Source organism: Gnatocerus cornutus, chromosome 9 (assembly GCF_029298725.1).
Source record: "Gnatocerus cornutus isolate USDA-ARS CGAHR chromosome 9, icGnaCorn1.1, whole genome shotgun sequence".
NCBI lineage: Eukaryota > Metazoa > Arthropoda > Insecta > Coleoptera > Tenebrionidae > Gnatocerus > Gnatocerus cornutus.
Window position 1 is genome coordinate 4,104,655 of NC_142241.1, and position 16,517 is coordinate 4,121,171.

The following is a 16,517-nucleotide window of genomic DNA, read 5'->3' on the forward strand; positions in this document are numbered from 1 at the left end:
CGATTTTCGGGGATGCACGTGTTTGGAGGGTGGTCTCCACCACTTGTTTGCTCATTTCTAACAAAGAAAATCCTCGCTAACGTTCTTGCACGTATTTAACGACTTTAATTCGTTCCACAGAAGCATTAAAACCCACTGCGAATTTTTATGGGCGTTTTATCTTTGCGATTTGTGTTAGTTTCTCCAAGGTTTGAGCGTATTGATCGCGTCCTTAAAAATTTTAAGCCGACGCTTCTACATTATTCAAGATAGTGACGTGTCATCGGGTTGTTTGTTTTGATAGGAAAGAATTTGTAGAACGCTTAGTTTCCTGCCAACAAACCCGCAAATGGGATAACGACCCAATGGTGGTATTAGCTCAGTCAGGTAAAGCGATTATGGCCTAATATAACGACTGCAACTTCCTTTATGTTGGAATGTTGACAAGACGTTTTGTAGAGAGAGGGTCAGCAGCGGCGAAAAATGGGTGCAAAAAACTAGGCAAACCACAGTTAGGTTTCTAACTTTATTGACTTTTGGGAACATGTAAGCGACTTTTGCGTGACTGGAAATCATTTTTGCCAACATGCAAGACAGTTTTTCTCTGTAAGGTTGTTCACTTATTGATTTAAACAACTTGTGCTAAATAGCAACAGTAGCCACAACTTACCACAAAACGAATGAAAACTATTGTTATAATCACTAATAATATTTCATGTATTTGTAATTAATTTTTATTCATATTACTTAAAGTATAGTGGGTGGTAGGTTTATCTCTGATAACTAAGCTTAACCTTTGCTCCTGATACTACCCTAATATAGACGTCTGCCCTTTGATCCGGGTAGATATTCTTAATTTGTATTTCTAATAGAAATTATGTATTTGATCTTTGATCCGGATGCGACCCCCATTAGACATTTGGTCTTTAACCCATTTTTATCTGTTAGAACTCATATAAAACCACCACCACCCTGTTATAATTCAATTCCGTTTTTACCATCGTACGTTGCGGTTACCCTGTAAACGTATTTTTGTCGAATATACATTTTAATTAAGTACATTGAGTGTCTCTGTGAGTGCCCATCACTGATTTCCCTTTTTGACGACGACAAGTCCCAAGAAGGTCCCATAACAAAAAATTGGTGTCAGAAGTGGGATTGGGAACATTTAATTGGAAGATTAGAAGCATTCGATTGGGAGCATTGGAAGATTGAAACCATCGGGATCAACATTCCAAAGAAAACGCAGGATTCTTTCGCGGTAAGCAGAGATTTATTTTTCTTGCTGTTTTTTGTGCTACTTGTTATTGCTTGTTATAATCATGCCTGAAACTCCAACAACTCCAGCAACTCCAGTCCATAATTTCTCTGATATAAGGTCTTTAATACCTGATTCATTTTCGGGAGATCGACGAGATTTTTATGAGTTTCTTCAAAACTGTGAGAACGCTTATAAGTTGTGTGAAGGTACACAAAAAAGTTTAATGCTTGTTTATATTGTGTCAAAACTAAAGGGATCAGCTAGAGCTCAAATTCAGGAAAAAGAATTTACTAATTGGGATGACTTAAAAAATGTTTTAACCGAAGCTTTTTCTGATAATAGAGACTTAACTCAGTTGCTTGAAGATTTAAATAATATTAGACAAAACAGAACGGAATCAGTACATTCATTTCACACTAGGTTAGACCAGATTCGAACTCGTGTTTTAAATGCAATTTCTCTTAAACATAGAGGTGATATAAATTTACAAGGTAGATTAGATTCAATTCGCGAGATGGCTTTACAACGATTCATTCTTCATTCATCAGACGAAATTTCTACAGCTCTTCGTCGTAGTAAACCATCTACATTAGCATCTGCACTTTCGGAAGCTTTATTAGAAGAAAAACATTTGCAAGTTCGAAAAATTAACAATTTTAACTCTGTAAAAATTTGTAACTTCTGCAAAAAACCTGGTCATTTACTTAAAGATTGTCGAACGAGAAAAAAAGGCAACGATAATAACGTGAATTTCAATAATCAAAACGCATCCAGCGCGAGCAATCAAAATTCAAATCAAAATAAAACATGTAATTATTGCAAAAAATCTGGACATTTGATTCACGAATGTCGAAAACGCGAATATAACAATAACAAAAAACGACAAAATCAAACTACAACTTCCCAAGCCGATGTACATTTAAACTCCGTACAGTCCCAGGTAACTGCCGTACCTGTGGACTTACTCTAAATCTTAAATCGGCAAGAAGTCAAAACGAAAATCTAAATGTTTGTAAATGCATTATTAATAATAATAATAATCATCATGAGTCTGAAAATAATCGAGTCGAGAACTCCAATAATCATAAACTAAAAATAGAAAACGTCTTCTTATCTCATAATGATAGTGCCTGTTATTTATCGGTTAATCACCAAAATTTGGATTTCAAATTTCTTGTAGACACAGGGGCAAGTGTAAGTCTAATTAAAGTGGATAAATTACGAAAACTAAAAGGTGTTTTTTATAATCCTCAAGATAAAGTTTCGCTGAACGGTTTGAGTGCAAACGGTTTAGTTGACACAGTCGGTAGCGTATCTTTAGATTTAAATTTCTTTAATCGCAAGATAACGATTAAATTTTACATTGTTAAAGACAATACGAATATTCCATTCGACGGTTTAATTGGCAACGATTTTCTACTAACTCAACAAAAAGCCGAAATCAATTACGAAAAATCTGAATTAAAACTTAAAGATCTGCCATTTCCTTTAAAACTCAGTTTTAATTCAAATGTTGTCAACAATAACTGCTATTATCTTCCACCTCGTTCTGAGACAATAGTTGAAGCTAACATTCTAAATAAAAATATTTCAGAAGGTCTAACTCCTGAAATCAAAATTCTTGACGATGTCTATCTTGCTAAGGCAATTCTGAAAGTTAATGAAAACGGAAAAGCATTAACCACAATTCTTAATTCTTCTAATAAAATAATCAAAATCGAGAAAATCGACTTAGTATTAGAGGAATTCGACAGTCATGCATGTTTCACGATAAACAAAGACTCTGTAAACAAAAGCCAAAATTTAAAAAATAGATCGGATCTATTACAAACCAATTTACGATTGGAACATTTAAATCCAGAAGAGAAATTTACACTCATGGATCTCTGTAAATCATATGACGATATCTTTTATCTTCCGGGTGATAATTTAACACATACGGAAACGGTTCAACACGAAATAATAACAACAAATGTAAAACCGATTTCATCCAAAATCTATCGTTATCCAAAAGTTCACGAAATCGAAGTTGAAAATCAGATAAATCAAATGCTAAAAGACAATATAATCAGACCATCAAAGAGTCCATACAACAGCCCACTTTGGGTTGTGCCTAAAACTAGAACAGACACTTCAGGTAAACGTAAATGGCGCATTGTAACAGATTATCGTCAACTTAATAATTTCACAGTAGGCGATTCCTTTCCAATTCCAAATATAGACCATATTTTGGATCAGTTGGGACATAGTAAATATTTCACTACTCTGGACTTAGCAATGGGATTTAATCAAATATTAGTAAGACCTGAAGACGTCAATAAAACAGCTTTTTCAACACCTAATGGGCATTACGAATATCTTCGCATGCCTTTCGGACTAAAAAATGCACCTGCAACTTTTAGTAGATTAATGAAATCAGTATTAACTGGTCTTGAAGGAAGTCAATGCTTCACATATTTAGACGACATCATAATATATGCCTCTTCATTACAGGAACATAACGACAAATTGCAAAACGTTTTCGAACGGTTAAGAACAAACAATTTAAAATTACAACCCGACAAATGCGAATTTTTACATAAGGAAATCTCATATTTGGGTCATGTTATTACTGATAATGGCGTAAAACCAAATCCTGAAAAGATTCGTGCAATTGTCGACTATCCTACACCTGTCGATCAAAAATCGATTAAACAATTTCTCGGTTTAATGGGATATTATAGAAAATTTGTTAAAGACTTTTCGTCTATTGCAAAACCATTAACAACTTTGTTAAAAAAGGGTGTAAAATTTGTTTGGAATACAGAACAAGAAAACGCTTTCCAGCATTTCAAAAATGCCTTAATAAATGAACCAATTTTGCAATATCCTGATTACACGAAACCTTTTATTTTAACTACGGACGCTTCAAATTACGCGATAGGCGCTGTTTTATCACAAGGTGAGCTAGGTAAAGACTTACCAATCTCATTCGCGTCTCGTACACTCAATAAGGCTGAAACTAACTACAGTACAACAGAAAAAGAATTACTTGCGATTGTTTGGGCTACAAAACACTTTCGACCATACCTCTATGGCCAAAAATTTGTAATCATCACTGATCATCGACCATTAACTTGGTTATTCAATTGTAAAGATCCGTCTTCGCGACTCATACGTTGGCGCTTAAAATTAGAGGAATACGACTACGAAATTCATTACAAACCGGGTCGTATAAATTCAAATGCTGACGCTCTTTCAAGAAACCCCATAATGATGATAAACAACGAATCATATGATGATTTTATTCGTTTTCATTATCAAAATCAAGATTTAATCGAAATCAATCACATTCGCGAAAAACCATTTTCCAAATTTCCAAACGCTTTCTTCATTTCAAAAGACCTTAATCAAAATAACAAATATTTTAATTCAATCTCTGAACGTTATGATTTAAACTTAATTCCTCACGAAATCGACAGTTATGATACAATAACTTTGAAGAATGATCAGACGCAACAAACTACATTTTTAATGATATCACATCTTAACCACTTTGACGTACCATCCTATAAAGATGTCTTTTATAAAGTGGTCCAAAAGGTATAAGGCTATATGGTGGCAGTAAAATTCTCCCATTGTGTAAAAGTTAACTGGCTTACAATAGAAAACATCCCAGAGTTGTAAACCATCTGGTTGCACCACAGCGTTTATTTTTGTCACTTTGACCAGTTCCGGACTTAATACTATTTAGAAATCATCGAAACTTGTGCGTACATTATATCAAACTTGTAACGAGATTATTAATTTTTTTTTTAAGTAATAAATGATTAAATACCTGCTATTTCATTTGATTTCATAAAAACAGCCATTGTCAAAACTCAGGTAGAAAGTAAGTACAAGAAACGATGTTCGTAAATTTAGCTTACTAAATAAATCCTGATCCCTCTGTAATAAGAACAGGTAAATTGAGCTCAGGCTATGTTTTGCAGAGGGTGACAGGTAGGTAAAGGATTAGAAACAAACCTAACACATATTTGATATAATTTTGATATTTTGATTTTTTCAAATTGCAAACACGAAATTTAAAAAATGTGTAAAAACTCCTTGAAACCACTGGTATACATTAGGCATTTTCAAACAAAGGTCTTTAATTACACCCGATAACTACTAGTCCCATCATCTGCGTGTATCTGCTTCTCATTACTGGGGATTAGAAATTTTGTTGACTTAATTGGTTTTTACTTTACCAGCGACCTTCTCAGAAAGCCCTACCACTATTTCAAAATCTGTTGTTGTTTAACCATTCCACCCTTAAACTATCATTACCTTATCATTACGTTTGGTAACGTCGCTGTGTGCAGTACATGCTAAATATTTCGCTGAGTTTTTCTTCGTTTGCCACTGATTTTTAAAATTAAACAGTGTTTTCGTATTCGTTTTTAGACAAGGTAAGGTTTGTTTTTTTTAAGACAATTGACGCTACAAATCCTTTTCTCTTTAGTTTGTAAATCGAATTTTTGGAATGTTTCGTCCATGGGAAATCGCTGGAAGTTCATTTGCTCCAGAAATTCAGATCCATAATGCGATCGTTGTGGAAGACGAGGTTGAAACAGTCTCCAATAACCGTCATCATCTTTCAGAAGGCGAGAAACGAATTATTTTTAATGTTTATCAAGGACTCATTGCTAAAGAATGTGCCGCTCCGGTTAAAGTTACCAGTGAACTTACGCAGGTGCCATATTCGACGGTGCAAAACATAATAAAAAACAATGGCAGACCAAGGAAAGAACGCTTATTCACGAAATTTCGTAAATTTGATGAAAATATAGGAGTAGAAATAAAGGAAATTATTTACGATTCCTATAAAAAGAATATTATTCCAACTACAGAAAGAGTTATGCAAGTGATGAAGGAAAAAGACTTTCCAATCGAATGCTCTGCGGAAACACTTAGGCTTTATTTAAGAAGTATTGGCTTTTTTTATAAAGTCATTAATCAAAGAGCCTCCATAATGGAGAGTCCTCGGCTAAAAAAACTACGTTTTGAATACATTCTGGACATTAGAAGATTTAGATCCGAAGGAAGACCTATAATTTACTTGGATGAAACGTGGTTCGATACACACGATGTCGTCAAAAAAGGCATAACCGATAGTAGCAATAATTGTGTATTAAACATCCCCCCTAGTCGTGGAAAACGGATTATAATACTCAACGCGGGAAATGAAAATGGCTGGGTACCTGGAGCTCTACTTCTATCAGCAAAAAACATCAAAAATTGCTCTGCCGATTACCACCAGGACATGGATGGACTCCTGTTTGAAACGTGGTTTGAAAACCAATTGTTACCCAACATCCCGTCCAATTCGATCATCGTCATGGACAATGCAAAATATCATTCGAGGCAACTATGTAAGAAGCCCTGTCAAAACACAAGAAAAGATGATATTCTATATTATTTGCGTAAAAATAATATTGATGTTCCTACTGGAAAGGTGTTACGAAAGGATTTGCTAGATATAGTTAAGCGAAATGATCTTCCAGTCAAATACGTGGTGGATGAATGTGCCAAAAGAAGTGGCCACACTGTCCTGAGGCTGCCGCCCTATTATTGTGTGCTTAATCCCATCGAAATGATGTGGAGCACTTTGAAACGCAACATTCGAAAATATAATACTCAGCCAAATCTTAGTGCAGGAGTGGTTGATCTCATAAGGCAACAAGTGGCAAAAACCAAGGTTGATTCTTGGAAAAACTGCGTGCGGCATGTGGTAGATGTGGAGAACCAATATTTGTCACCTAATGTACAGGAGATTATTATAAATTTGGATCAAGAAAGTGATGATGATAACCAGTTCGATTTGGACAGCGAGGGAGATGACGACGAATCCTGAATATAATGTACCGGAACCAATGTACCTAATAGTATATAAATAAACATGTTTGGAATGCTTTATAATTTTATTATTACCAAAATATTTTAAAGCCGGTCCTGGTAAGTTCACGCAAACCATGATTTATTGTAGGGGCACGCGCTTGCCGATAAGGGTACAAAAGGGACGGTAATTCGCGGTCAACAACTTTTATTGAGGCTATATAGCCTTATACCTCTTGGACCACTTTAGTTTGCTCAATTTGAGAAAGAAAATTCGGGAAGCTAACTTAAGAAAAATTTTCATTGAAAATCCACGATTACTAAATAAGAAATTTAAAATAGATTTAATACACGAAATGATTCATTATATTTTCAATCAGACTGATGTTGAAGTTTCCATAACTGACCGTTGCAAATTAGAGCCAAAAGACGAAGAAGAAATTAACAACATTTTGAAAGAAAATCATTGTACTGCCATCGCAGGACATCGGGGATTTTTCAAAACGTATCAGATAATCAAAGAAATATACAAATGGAAAAACATGAAAAAGGACATACGAAAATTTATAAAAAGTTGTAAAGATTGTCAGTTAAACAAAACAAATCGTCACCCTCTTAAAGCACCGATGGAAATAACTTCCACCGCAACTCAACCATTTGAAAAATTATTTCTCGATATCGTAGGTCCATTACCTATCACCGAAAGTAATAATCGATTCATCCTAACTCTTCAAGACGATTTAACAAAATTTTCATACGCATATCCAATTCCAAATCATGAAGCTCAGCAGATTGCTGAAAAATTATGCGAATTCATCATGATTTTCGGCATACCTAAATCGATTGTAACCGATAACTCCACTGATTTTACCTCTAATTTGATTAAAGAAGTTAATAAACTTTTCAAGATCCGTCACATTACTACTTCACCATATCATCCACAAAGCAATGGAGCTCTAGAACGTTCACATTCCACACTTAAAGATTACCTCAAACACTTTATTAACAAAACACAAACCGATTGGGATAAGTTTGTATCAAGTGCCATGTTTTCGTATAACACATCAATTCACACAACAACTAAATTTACTCCATTTGAGCTAGTTTTCGGAAATAAAGCTATTTTACCACAAACAGTAACTTCTTCACCAGAATTCAGATATAGTTATGATGACTACCATCAACAATTAAAACTCCGACTAAACAAAACATTCGAAATTGCCCGCGAAAATTCAGGAAAAAGCAAAGAAAAATCCAAAATTAGATATGACAGAAATTCGCACGACTATAATTTTAAGAAAGATGATTTGGTACTTATCCAAGATAGAGCAAATAAGCCAGGATATAGTAAAAAACTATCACCGACTTATAAAGGTCCCTATAAAATAGAAAAAATTAATCCAAACCAAACAGTCGTCGTAATTATTAAGAAACAACGGAAAACATATCACAAAAATCTATTGAAACCATTTGTTTCAGATTAGGAACAAAACAACCAGTACTAATATGCTCAAATATCTCATCATCATTATCCTTTTTAACCATTTTCCAATATCTATTTTTTGTCTTAATTCCCATAAAGTCACGCAGCTTCCTAAAAATGCCGGAATATATTACCAAAACTTGGGACATGTCAAAACATATAACAGCTTTCTATCGTTATTGTCTTATACAAATCTCACATTTTCACATGAAAAGCTTACTTTAATTGAAAAAGTTTATGTTGATAGTCTAGATTTATGCGACCGGTGCGAAAACCATAATGGACAAAGGATTACATGTAGAAAATCTTTAGCCTTTTTAAAAATTCAAATTTCCCAGGTTTACAAGAAATTCGAAACTATTTTGCATTTAACTGACCACACACTTAAAGTCACACGTAAGCGTCGAGGTCTCATTGACGGTATATCTACCGGTATGAAATGGCTGTTTGGCACACCAGACGCAAATGATGCAAAATTCTATTCAGAATCCATTACGGCTTTACAAGACAAGCATCGCGAAACAATAAATTTAATGCGACAACAGGTTCATGTTTTGACTTCTGCCATAGTAAATTATAACAGCTCTGTTCAGTCTCTTAAATCAAATGAAAATAAGCTCAATGATAACATTAATAAATTCAACTCGTTTAGTAAATCAGTATCGGAAAATATTAACAATATCGTATCAGCTCAAGCTGTTCTTAATCATCTAACTTTATTGGAAGAACTAATTGTCGAGCTAAATGAAGAATGCGACACAATAATATCTTCAATATTATTTGCAAAGCAAAATATTCTACATCCATTCATTGTCACTCCGACCGATTTTAAGAATGAACTAAGTAACATCAAACTTAAATCGAATACTCAACTTCCAATTCCTCTAGATCAAGAATTTAAAATTCACAATTATTTTGCATTAAGTAAAATTTCAGTAATTTATGATAATGATGTTCTAATTTATGTTATCAGAATTCCTTTAGTAGATAACATTAGATACTTTTTATATAAATTAATTCCTCTCCCTTCACCATCAAATCATTCGACTGTCTATTCCTATATCAATCCTAGTTTTTCCTTCCTAATGATGAGCATTACAAGGACGCACTACGGACAGTTGGAAGATCTCTCTGTTTGCTTGGAACTGCTGAATTCCGAATATCTTTGTCCAAGACCTGTCATACGTCTAACGTCACAACAACCAATCTGCGAAGTGAAACTTAGAGTTGAAGATGTCCAGTCCATACCTGAAGATTGTATGACAAGAACCATCAAGGCAAACATCGAAGTTTGGCATCAATTATCTAGTAATCAATGGTTATATGCTATGAGCCATGCAACACCAGCTACGATCTCATGCGACTCTGATTTCGAAAACGCCATCGAAATTACGTTCAAAGATGTTGGAATTTTGGAATTGGCACCTCACTGTCACTGCTACACGATGACTACAAACTTGGTTGCTTCATCCAATATTTCCCACAACTTCACGAACTACATTCCACATGTCGACATCAATTCCGACGATTGCTGTGTAGAAAATCAGAAGATTTTGGTAGCTTCGCAAATGGATCCTATTCACATCGACAGCAATAATTTGGACGAACTTCGGCATGCGAACCTCAAACTTCAAAAGTTCGATGACGCCCTGGAAACCGAGATGAACAACTCCTTTGGCAGTCATCAGTACTTCAACTTTTTCGGATTCTCGATCGCAGTGCTTTTCGTTCTCGTTGTCGTATTCTCTATCTGCTGCTGCATATCGAGATACTGCTGCGATTGCACCTGGATTCCTTGTGTCGGACGGTTTCTCCCAAAGAAATGTTCTGGAAAACTTCTGTCCAACTTTTGGGTACCTCGAAATAGACGTGACTCCATTGCACTGTCTGTCCACACTGGAGAACGTTTCGAAACAACTACAAGTCCAGCGGTTCCAATGGAAGAAAACAATGAACAAACTCCTGTTATTAGTAATCCTTATAATTTGCGATCAAGAAATAGTAGTTTATCTAAATTGTAAATTTTGTAGGTATATCAAAACTCTTAGGGAGGAAGAGTGTTATAATCACTAATAATATTTCATGTATTTGTAATTAATTTTTATTCATATTACTTAAAGTATAGTGGGTGGTAGGTTTATCTCTGATAACTAAGCTTAACCTTTGCTCCTGATACTACCCTAATATAGACGTCTGCCCTTTGATCCGGGTAGATATTCTTAATTTGTATTTCTAATAGAAATTATGTATTTGATCTTTGATCCGGATGCGACCCCCATTAGACATTTGGTCTTTAACCCATTTTTATCTGTTAGAACTCATATAAAACCACCACCACCCTGTTATAATTCAATTCCGTTTTTACCATCGTACGTTGCGGTTACCCTGTAAACGTATTTTTGTCGAATATACATTTTAATTAAGTACATTGAGTGTCTCTGTGAGTGCCCATCACTGATTTCCCTTTTTGACGACGACAAGTCCCAAGAAGGTCCCATAACACTATTCGTTGAGAGTGGAGATATTATTTCACTGTTGCTACTTTAATCGATACTCGAGATTTCGTTGACAAAACTACCACAAATCAAAATTGATTAAAGATATAGCTGGATAACGTCGAGTTCATGATTAGATCAAATGAGAAGTCAAAAAAACTTAGAAAGCTCTTATACCAGTTCTTATTATATTTTCCATCATTCTATAAATCCTGGAGATTGTAGTATCCTTTTGTGTTGTTTCCCATGGCTCGCAGCGTTTTTATATATTCTTTATTCATCGGCTATAATTTAATCCGCCACAAATAATTGAACTATTCATCTCTAAACGTGTCGATCTCCAGCTTACATCATCGCTCTCTTCATTTAGTCAATATTAAAATTTGCTGTACGATTTCTTTGCATCCTTGACATATGAGTCAATCAAAGCAGCTGCCGCTCGGTCTGTTTGATTGTTTCTGAGCATTACCACTTGTTAACTGGATCAAATATTGACTATTGTATCAGATGTTGTTTTCCTTCCTGATTAGACGTCGCATGACCCTTTGTCCTTGCTTTATGGAGTCCCACCTGTGGGCGAAGTCTCGATTAAGTCTGTTCCAAGAAAGACGATAAAATCAGGATATAGGTGTTTCCCAAGACTGTGTCATTTCTACCGGGCAATTTTTGCGCATTCTTGAGGGTAGTAGACGAGACGTAGGTGGATGATTCAGGTTTGAATGGTCTTTGTGTGCCAGTCGACCCCACGTTGGGCGCCAGAATTTCAGTATGTAAAGGTCACGGAAAAAAGAGTTTTTTCATTGAAATTCCACGGAGATAATTATTAACTTCAAGGTAATGCAGGTATAAATCAACATCTTCTAAATATGCATGTTTACAGTTTACATTGTTGTTAGTGTCTGTTATTGATAGCTTATCCGGTATTTAGGCGCCGACGAAGCTTGCAATCAATTAAAAGAAGAAATAAGCGTTTTTATCGAGTTGCGTCACCCACAAATTCCTCTGATAACCTCCCTTCACGAAGTGATTCAGTGCACATGCTTCACCCAAATCGGGACGAGGCGAGGGTGCGCCAGAATACCCCAGAAAGGAGTTGTTGACCTAAATGTTCGAGACAGTGAAGCGTTTGTTGGATCGCGAAAAAACGACGTTTAGGAGCAGTTAACGCTATCGTAAAGCCTCGACATAATATTTACGTCGTCGTCTCGCATTCCACAGTTGGCAACGGGAATTTCGGAGTTTTTCTAGAAAAAATGTCGAAAATCCCAAACAGTTCACGTAACATCACACCCTACGTTCAAACAAACTTTTTACCCGCGAAGATTTTTACCAGATGCCCGTTTATTTGAAACCGGTAGTACTTTATGTAACTGCAGCATGTTTGTTGTAAACACACTCTTCCTTCTCTAAACCGAAGCCGAAGTGTTTGGACAAGACTTGGACGGATTAAAATTAATAAGACTCTTAAAATACGTTTATTTTTTGTACGTGAAAAACGAGCGGGTGTTGCGAAAATCGTAACCTTCAGGTGCAGGCATCACGGTTCGGCACTGCCTTCCATTATTTTTCTATATTAGAAGTTGGTACGTGCACGCTTCGAGGCAGTTCTCGCAATTGTAATTAAACGCACTCGAGTTTTTTCTCCGACAAACAATACGCCTTCACTCGCTTGAATAATAATTGGGAAAAAAGCAAAAGCGTGATTTCGAAAATTTCAAAATACGTAATTAATGGCGGAAAAACCGAAAGGGAAAAATTCTGCAGTTGAACCGCACCTTGCGGTTTATGAATTTGCACGGGATTGGCTAGGCGGAAAATGGGAAAAGAACAACAAAAAAATATTTAAGAATTAAAGAAATATTTAAGAATTAAAACAACCCCTCGGGTTAATTAGCCCCATATTTGAGTGACAACACCATAAAAGACAGGGGTTGATACTTCACAAAAATGGCATACACCTGAGTGAGTTCCCCTGATTTTCTCGCTGATTTCCTTGTGATTTCGTATAACTTCCCCTGATTTTCTTGTGATTTCGCGTGACTTTGCTTGATTTCGTAGTGATATCTTCTTCTTATTGATTGCCCTTGATATCCTAATAATTTCCCCTGGTTTTCTATTTCGTCTAACTCCCTCTGATTTCCTTGTAATTTCGTCTAACTTGCCCTAATTTCCTTGCGATTTTGTTTAACTTCCCCTGATTTTCTTGTGATTTCGCATGACTTCCCATGATTTTCTAGTGATATCTTCTGATTTCCTATTGATTACCCCTGGAGTTCGATCTAATGATTTCCCCTGATTTTCTAGTAATTTCGTTTAACTTTCCCTGATTTCCTTGTGATTTCGTATAACTTCCCCCGATTTCCTTGCGATTTCGTTTAAATTCTCCTGATTTTCTAGTGATTTCGTCTTCCCCTGATTTATGTTTGATAACGTCTAACTTCCCCTGATTTCCTTGTAATTTCGTCTAACTTCTCCGGATTTCCTTGTGATTTCGTATAACTTCCCCTGATTTTCTTGTGATTTCGCGTGACTTCGCTTGATTTCGTAGTGATATCCTCTGTTTTCCTGTTGATTGCCCTTGATGTCCTAATAATTTCCCATGATTTTCTAGTGATATCTTCTGATTTCCTATTGATTACCCCTGATGTTCGATCTAATGATTTCCCCTGATTTTCTAGTAATTTCGTTCAATTTTCCCTAATTTCCTTGTGATTTCGTATAACTTCCCCCGATTTCCTTGCGATTTCGTAAAAATTCTCCTGATTTCGTCTTTCCCTGATTTACGTTTGATAACGCCTAACTTTTCTTAATTTCCTTGTGATTTCGTCTAACTTCCCCTGATTTCCTTGTAATTTCGTCTAACTTCTCCTGATTTCCTTGTAATTTCGTCTAACTTCCCCTGATTTCCTTGTGATTTCGTATAACTTCCCCTGATTTTCTTGTGATTTCGCGTGACTTCGCTTGATTTCGTAGTGATATCCTCTGTTTTCCTGTTGATTGCCCTTGATGTCCTAATAATTTCCCCTGATTTTCTAGTGATTTCGTCTAACTTCCTCTGATTTCCTTGTGATTTCGTCTAACTTGCCCTGATTTTCTTGCGATTTTGTTTAACTTTCCCTAATTTTCTTGTGATTTCCCATGATTTTCTAGTGATATCTTCTGATTTCCTATTGATTACCCCTGATGTTCGATCTAATGATTTCCCCTGATTTTCTAGTAATTTCGTTCAATTTTCCCTAATTTCCTTGTGATTTCGTATAACTTCCCCCGATTTTCTTGCGATTTCGTTTAAATTCTCCTGATTTTCTAATGATTTCGTCTAACTTCCCCTGATTTACGTTCGATAACGTCTAACTTTCCATAATTTCCTTGTGATTTCGTCTAACTTTCCCTGATTTTCTAGTAATTTCGACTGGCTTCCCCTGATTTCCTACTGATTGCCCCTGATTTTCTTGTGATTTCGTTTAACTTCCCCAGATTTTTTAGTGATATTCTCTGATTTCATAATGATTGCTTACGTCCTAATGAATTCCTCTGTTTTCCTAAGACTCATACTCCGATTTTCCAAAGAGGTTAAGCCCTCGATAAAAAAAAGTAGAAACAGAAATTCGCGAACAAGCATTGTGTGTCGTAATTCCGGAGAGATGGAGCACGAAAATTCCGGAAAAAATATCCATTACAATACTTTACGGCCACACTATGACGACGTTGTTTTAACCTTTCGGCAGTTTAATGTCCCTACATTATTAGAAATTGCTCTATGTAAAACACATTCAACAACCGTAGAAATTGCGTCATTTTTCACTACTTCCTTGGTATGGCCGACTGCGGTAAATCAAGCACTGAATATGATGAACATTATTGGTCAATAAAACAGCGTGAAACACATTAAATTGAAATAATTAACGTTGACCACTGACGTAATCCAAAATATCAACTTTCAATACCTCAACGTTATACCTCCGTTTTTGTAAATATCTCTCAATAAACGTCAAAACTGCGTCATATTTTCGTTACTTCTGTGGTTACGGTGAGACCACAAATCTGTTATTGAAACTGATCTTTGGTGACGACCGAAGTGAAGTAAGATTTGGTGCAATGGCGGTAATTGTGCCATTAGTTTTTATTAACAAATAGAGCTGTTATACCAGGGTGTCAATTTTAGTAACTTTACGACCCTTGCTCGTTCGAAATTTAGCTTTTATTCGTATTGGAGACATCAAACGCTTCCTACTTGCTTCAGCCATTGTTGCAAACAAATCCACGTCAATAAATGTATTTTTAGATCGTACCGACAATTAACACAACTACTAAGTCGGTTAATGGCGTATACAACAAAAAAAAACGAAAATAGTTTCGGCGAAACAATCAAACCGAACGCGAAATGGTTAGGTGTAAAAATAATCCGTCGCGAATTTTTGTTTTTCTGTAAAATCCACTCTGACAGGAGTTTCGCTTCGTTGAGTACCAACAAAGCCCCAGCATTACAGCACCTGCATAAAGCGCTACTGAGTACGCGAGAAAAACTAATGTCGGCCGCGTTCGGATTATTAAATTATACGTTCACCTGAAAGGTGTGCGAAGAATGACTAATTTTTGTTTGTTTCGTTCTTCTACGTCTTGAGCAATGTTTTTTTCGTTGCGCCATCACGAACATCGGTAGTTAAATCATAACATCGATGTCGCAATGAAAATAATCAAGGACGCTAAGCCGACCTGTGATTTTTTTAACACTTTCTCTGGAAAAATTAATGGCTGGGTCACACCCGCGGCGACGAGATGGAAGCGTGTGGGCACATCACCTCGGAAACAAGACGTGTCATCGTATAAATAATAATTACTTATCCATTCATATCGGTAATGGCGGGATTAACAATATAAATCATACTTGCCTGTGGTCGGTGCGGCTTGGGCTTGCTCGCTGCCTCGCCATCATCAGCCATTGGTGTCTGAAAAACAAAAAATTACAAAAACAAAACTCTAACTAGATTCATCAAAAAGGCCGTGGTAGCAAGTTAGTTAGTGATCCTCAATTTTTTCTGTTTTTATACAGGTGTCCCAGAATTCGCGCCCCAGAGAAAAAGAGCTTATGGAGGCAACAATTCTGAACTAAAATTTCGAAACTATAATTTTTTAACTCAAAAAATAACCGAGAAAAGACAAAAAAACTGAAGCCAATCCTGAAGCTGTACAGAATTTGAAAATTGGTAACTATGGACACATACTATCATCCATTGGTCAGATGAATATTAGACTCTCGTTGCCTAGGAAATTGGGTGGCCTTTTACCCCACTTTTCCAATAAGCTTTCGGGATTCGGGATTGGTTGTTAACTTTTTATCAGTTCTTGAATACTATTAAACTTAGTCAATTTTTGTTTTGAAATTTACCATCTGTATTGCTGTCGGCACCCTCCCTTGCTCTATGGAGCGCGAGTTCTGGGA

General features: G+C 35.9%; 2 protein-coding genes across 6 annotated transcripts in view; one reads left to right on the plus strand and one right to left on the minus strand.

Moving 5' to 3' along the window:
• The window catches only part of RhoGAP19D (Rho GTPase activating protein at 19D), a 48,791-nt gene that overhangs the window by 28,111 nt on the left and 4,163 nt on the right, over window positions 1-16,517 (minus strand). For all 5 annotated transcript variants that reach the window (XM_088044632.1, XM_088044633.1, XM_088044629.1 and 2 more), the window contains exon 2: window positions 15,967-16,023. In XM_088044632.1, coding sequence (XP_087900758.1) covers window positions 15,967-16,017 — 51 coding nt within the window. In that variant the 5' untranslated portion in view covers window positions 16,018-16,023. The remainder of the gene's footprint in view (window positions 1-15,966; window positions 16,024-16,517) is intronic.
• LOC148167925 (uncharacterized) lies at window positions 1,006-11,005 on the plus strand. Its single transcript, XM_088045786.1, has 2 exons — window positions 1,006-1,240; window positions 8,576-11,005. The coding sequence occupies exon 2, from the start codon at window positions 8,603-8,605 to the stop codon at window positions 10,598-10,600; it is 1,998 nt and encodes a 665-aa protein (XP_087901912.1). The 5' UTR covers window positions 1,006-1,240; window positions 8,576-8,602; the 3' UTR covers window positions 10,601-11,005.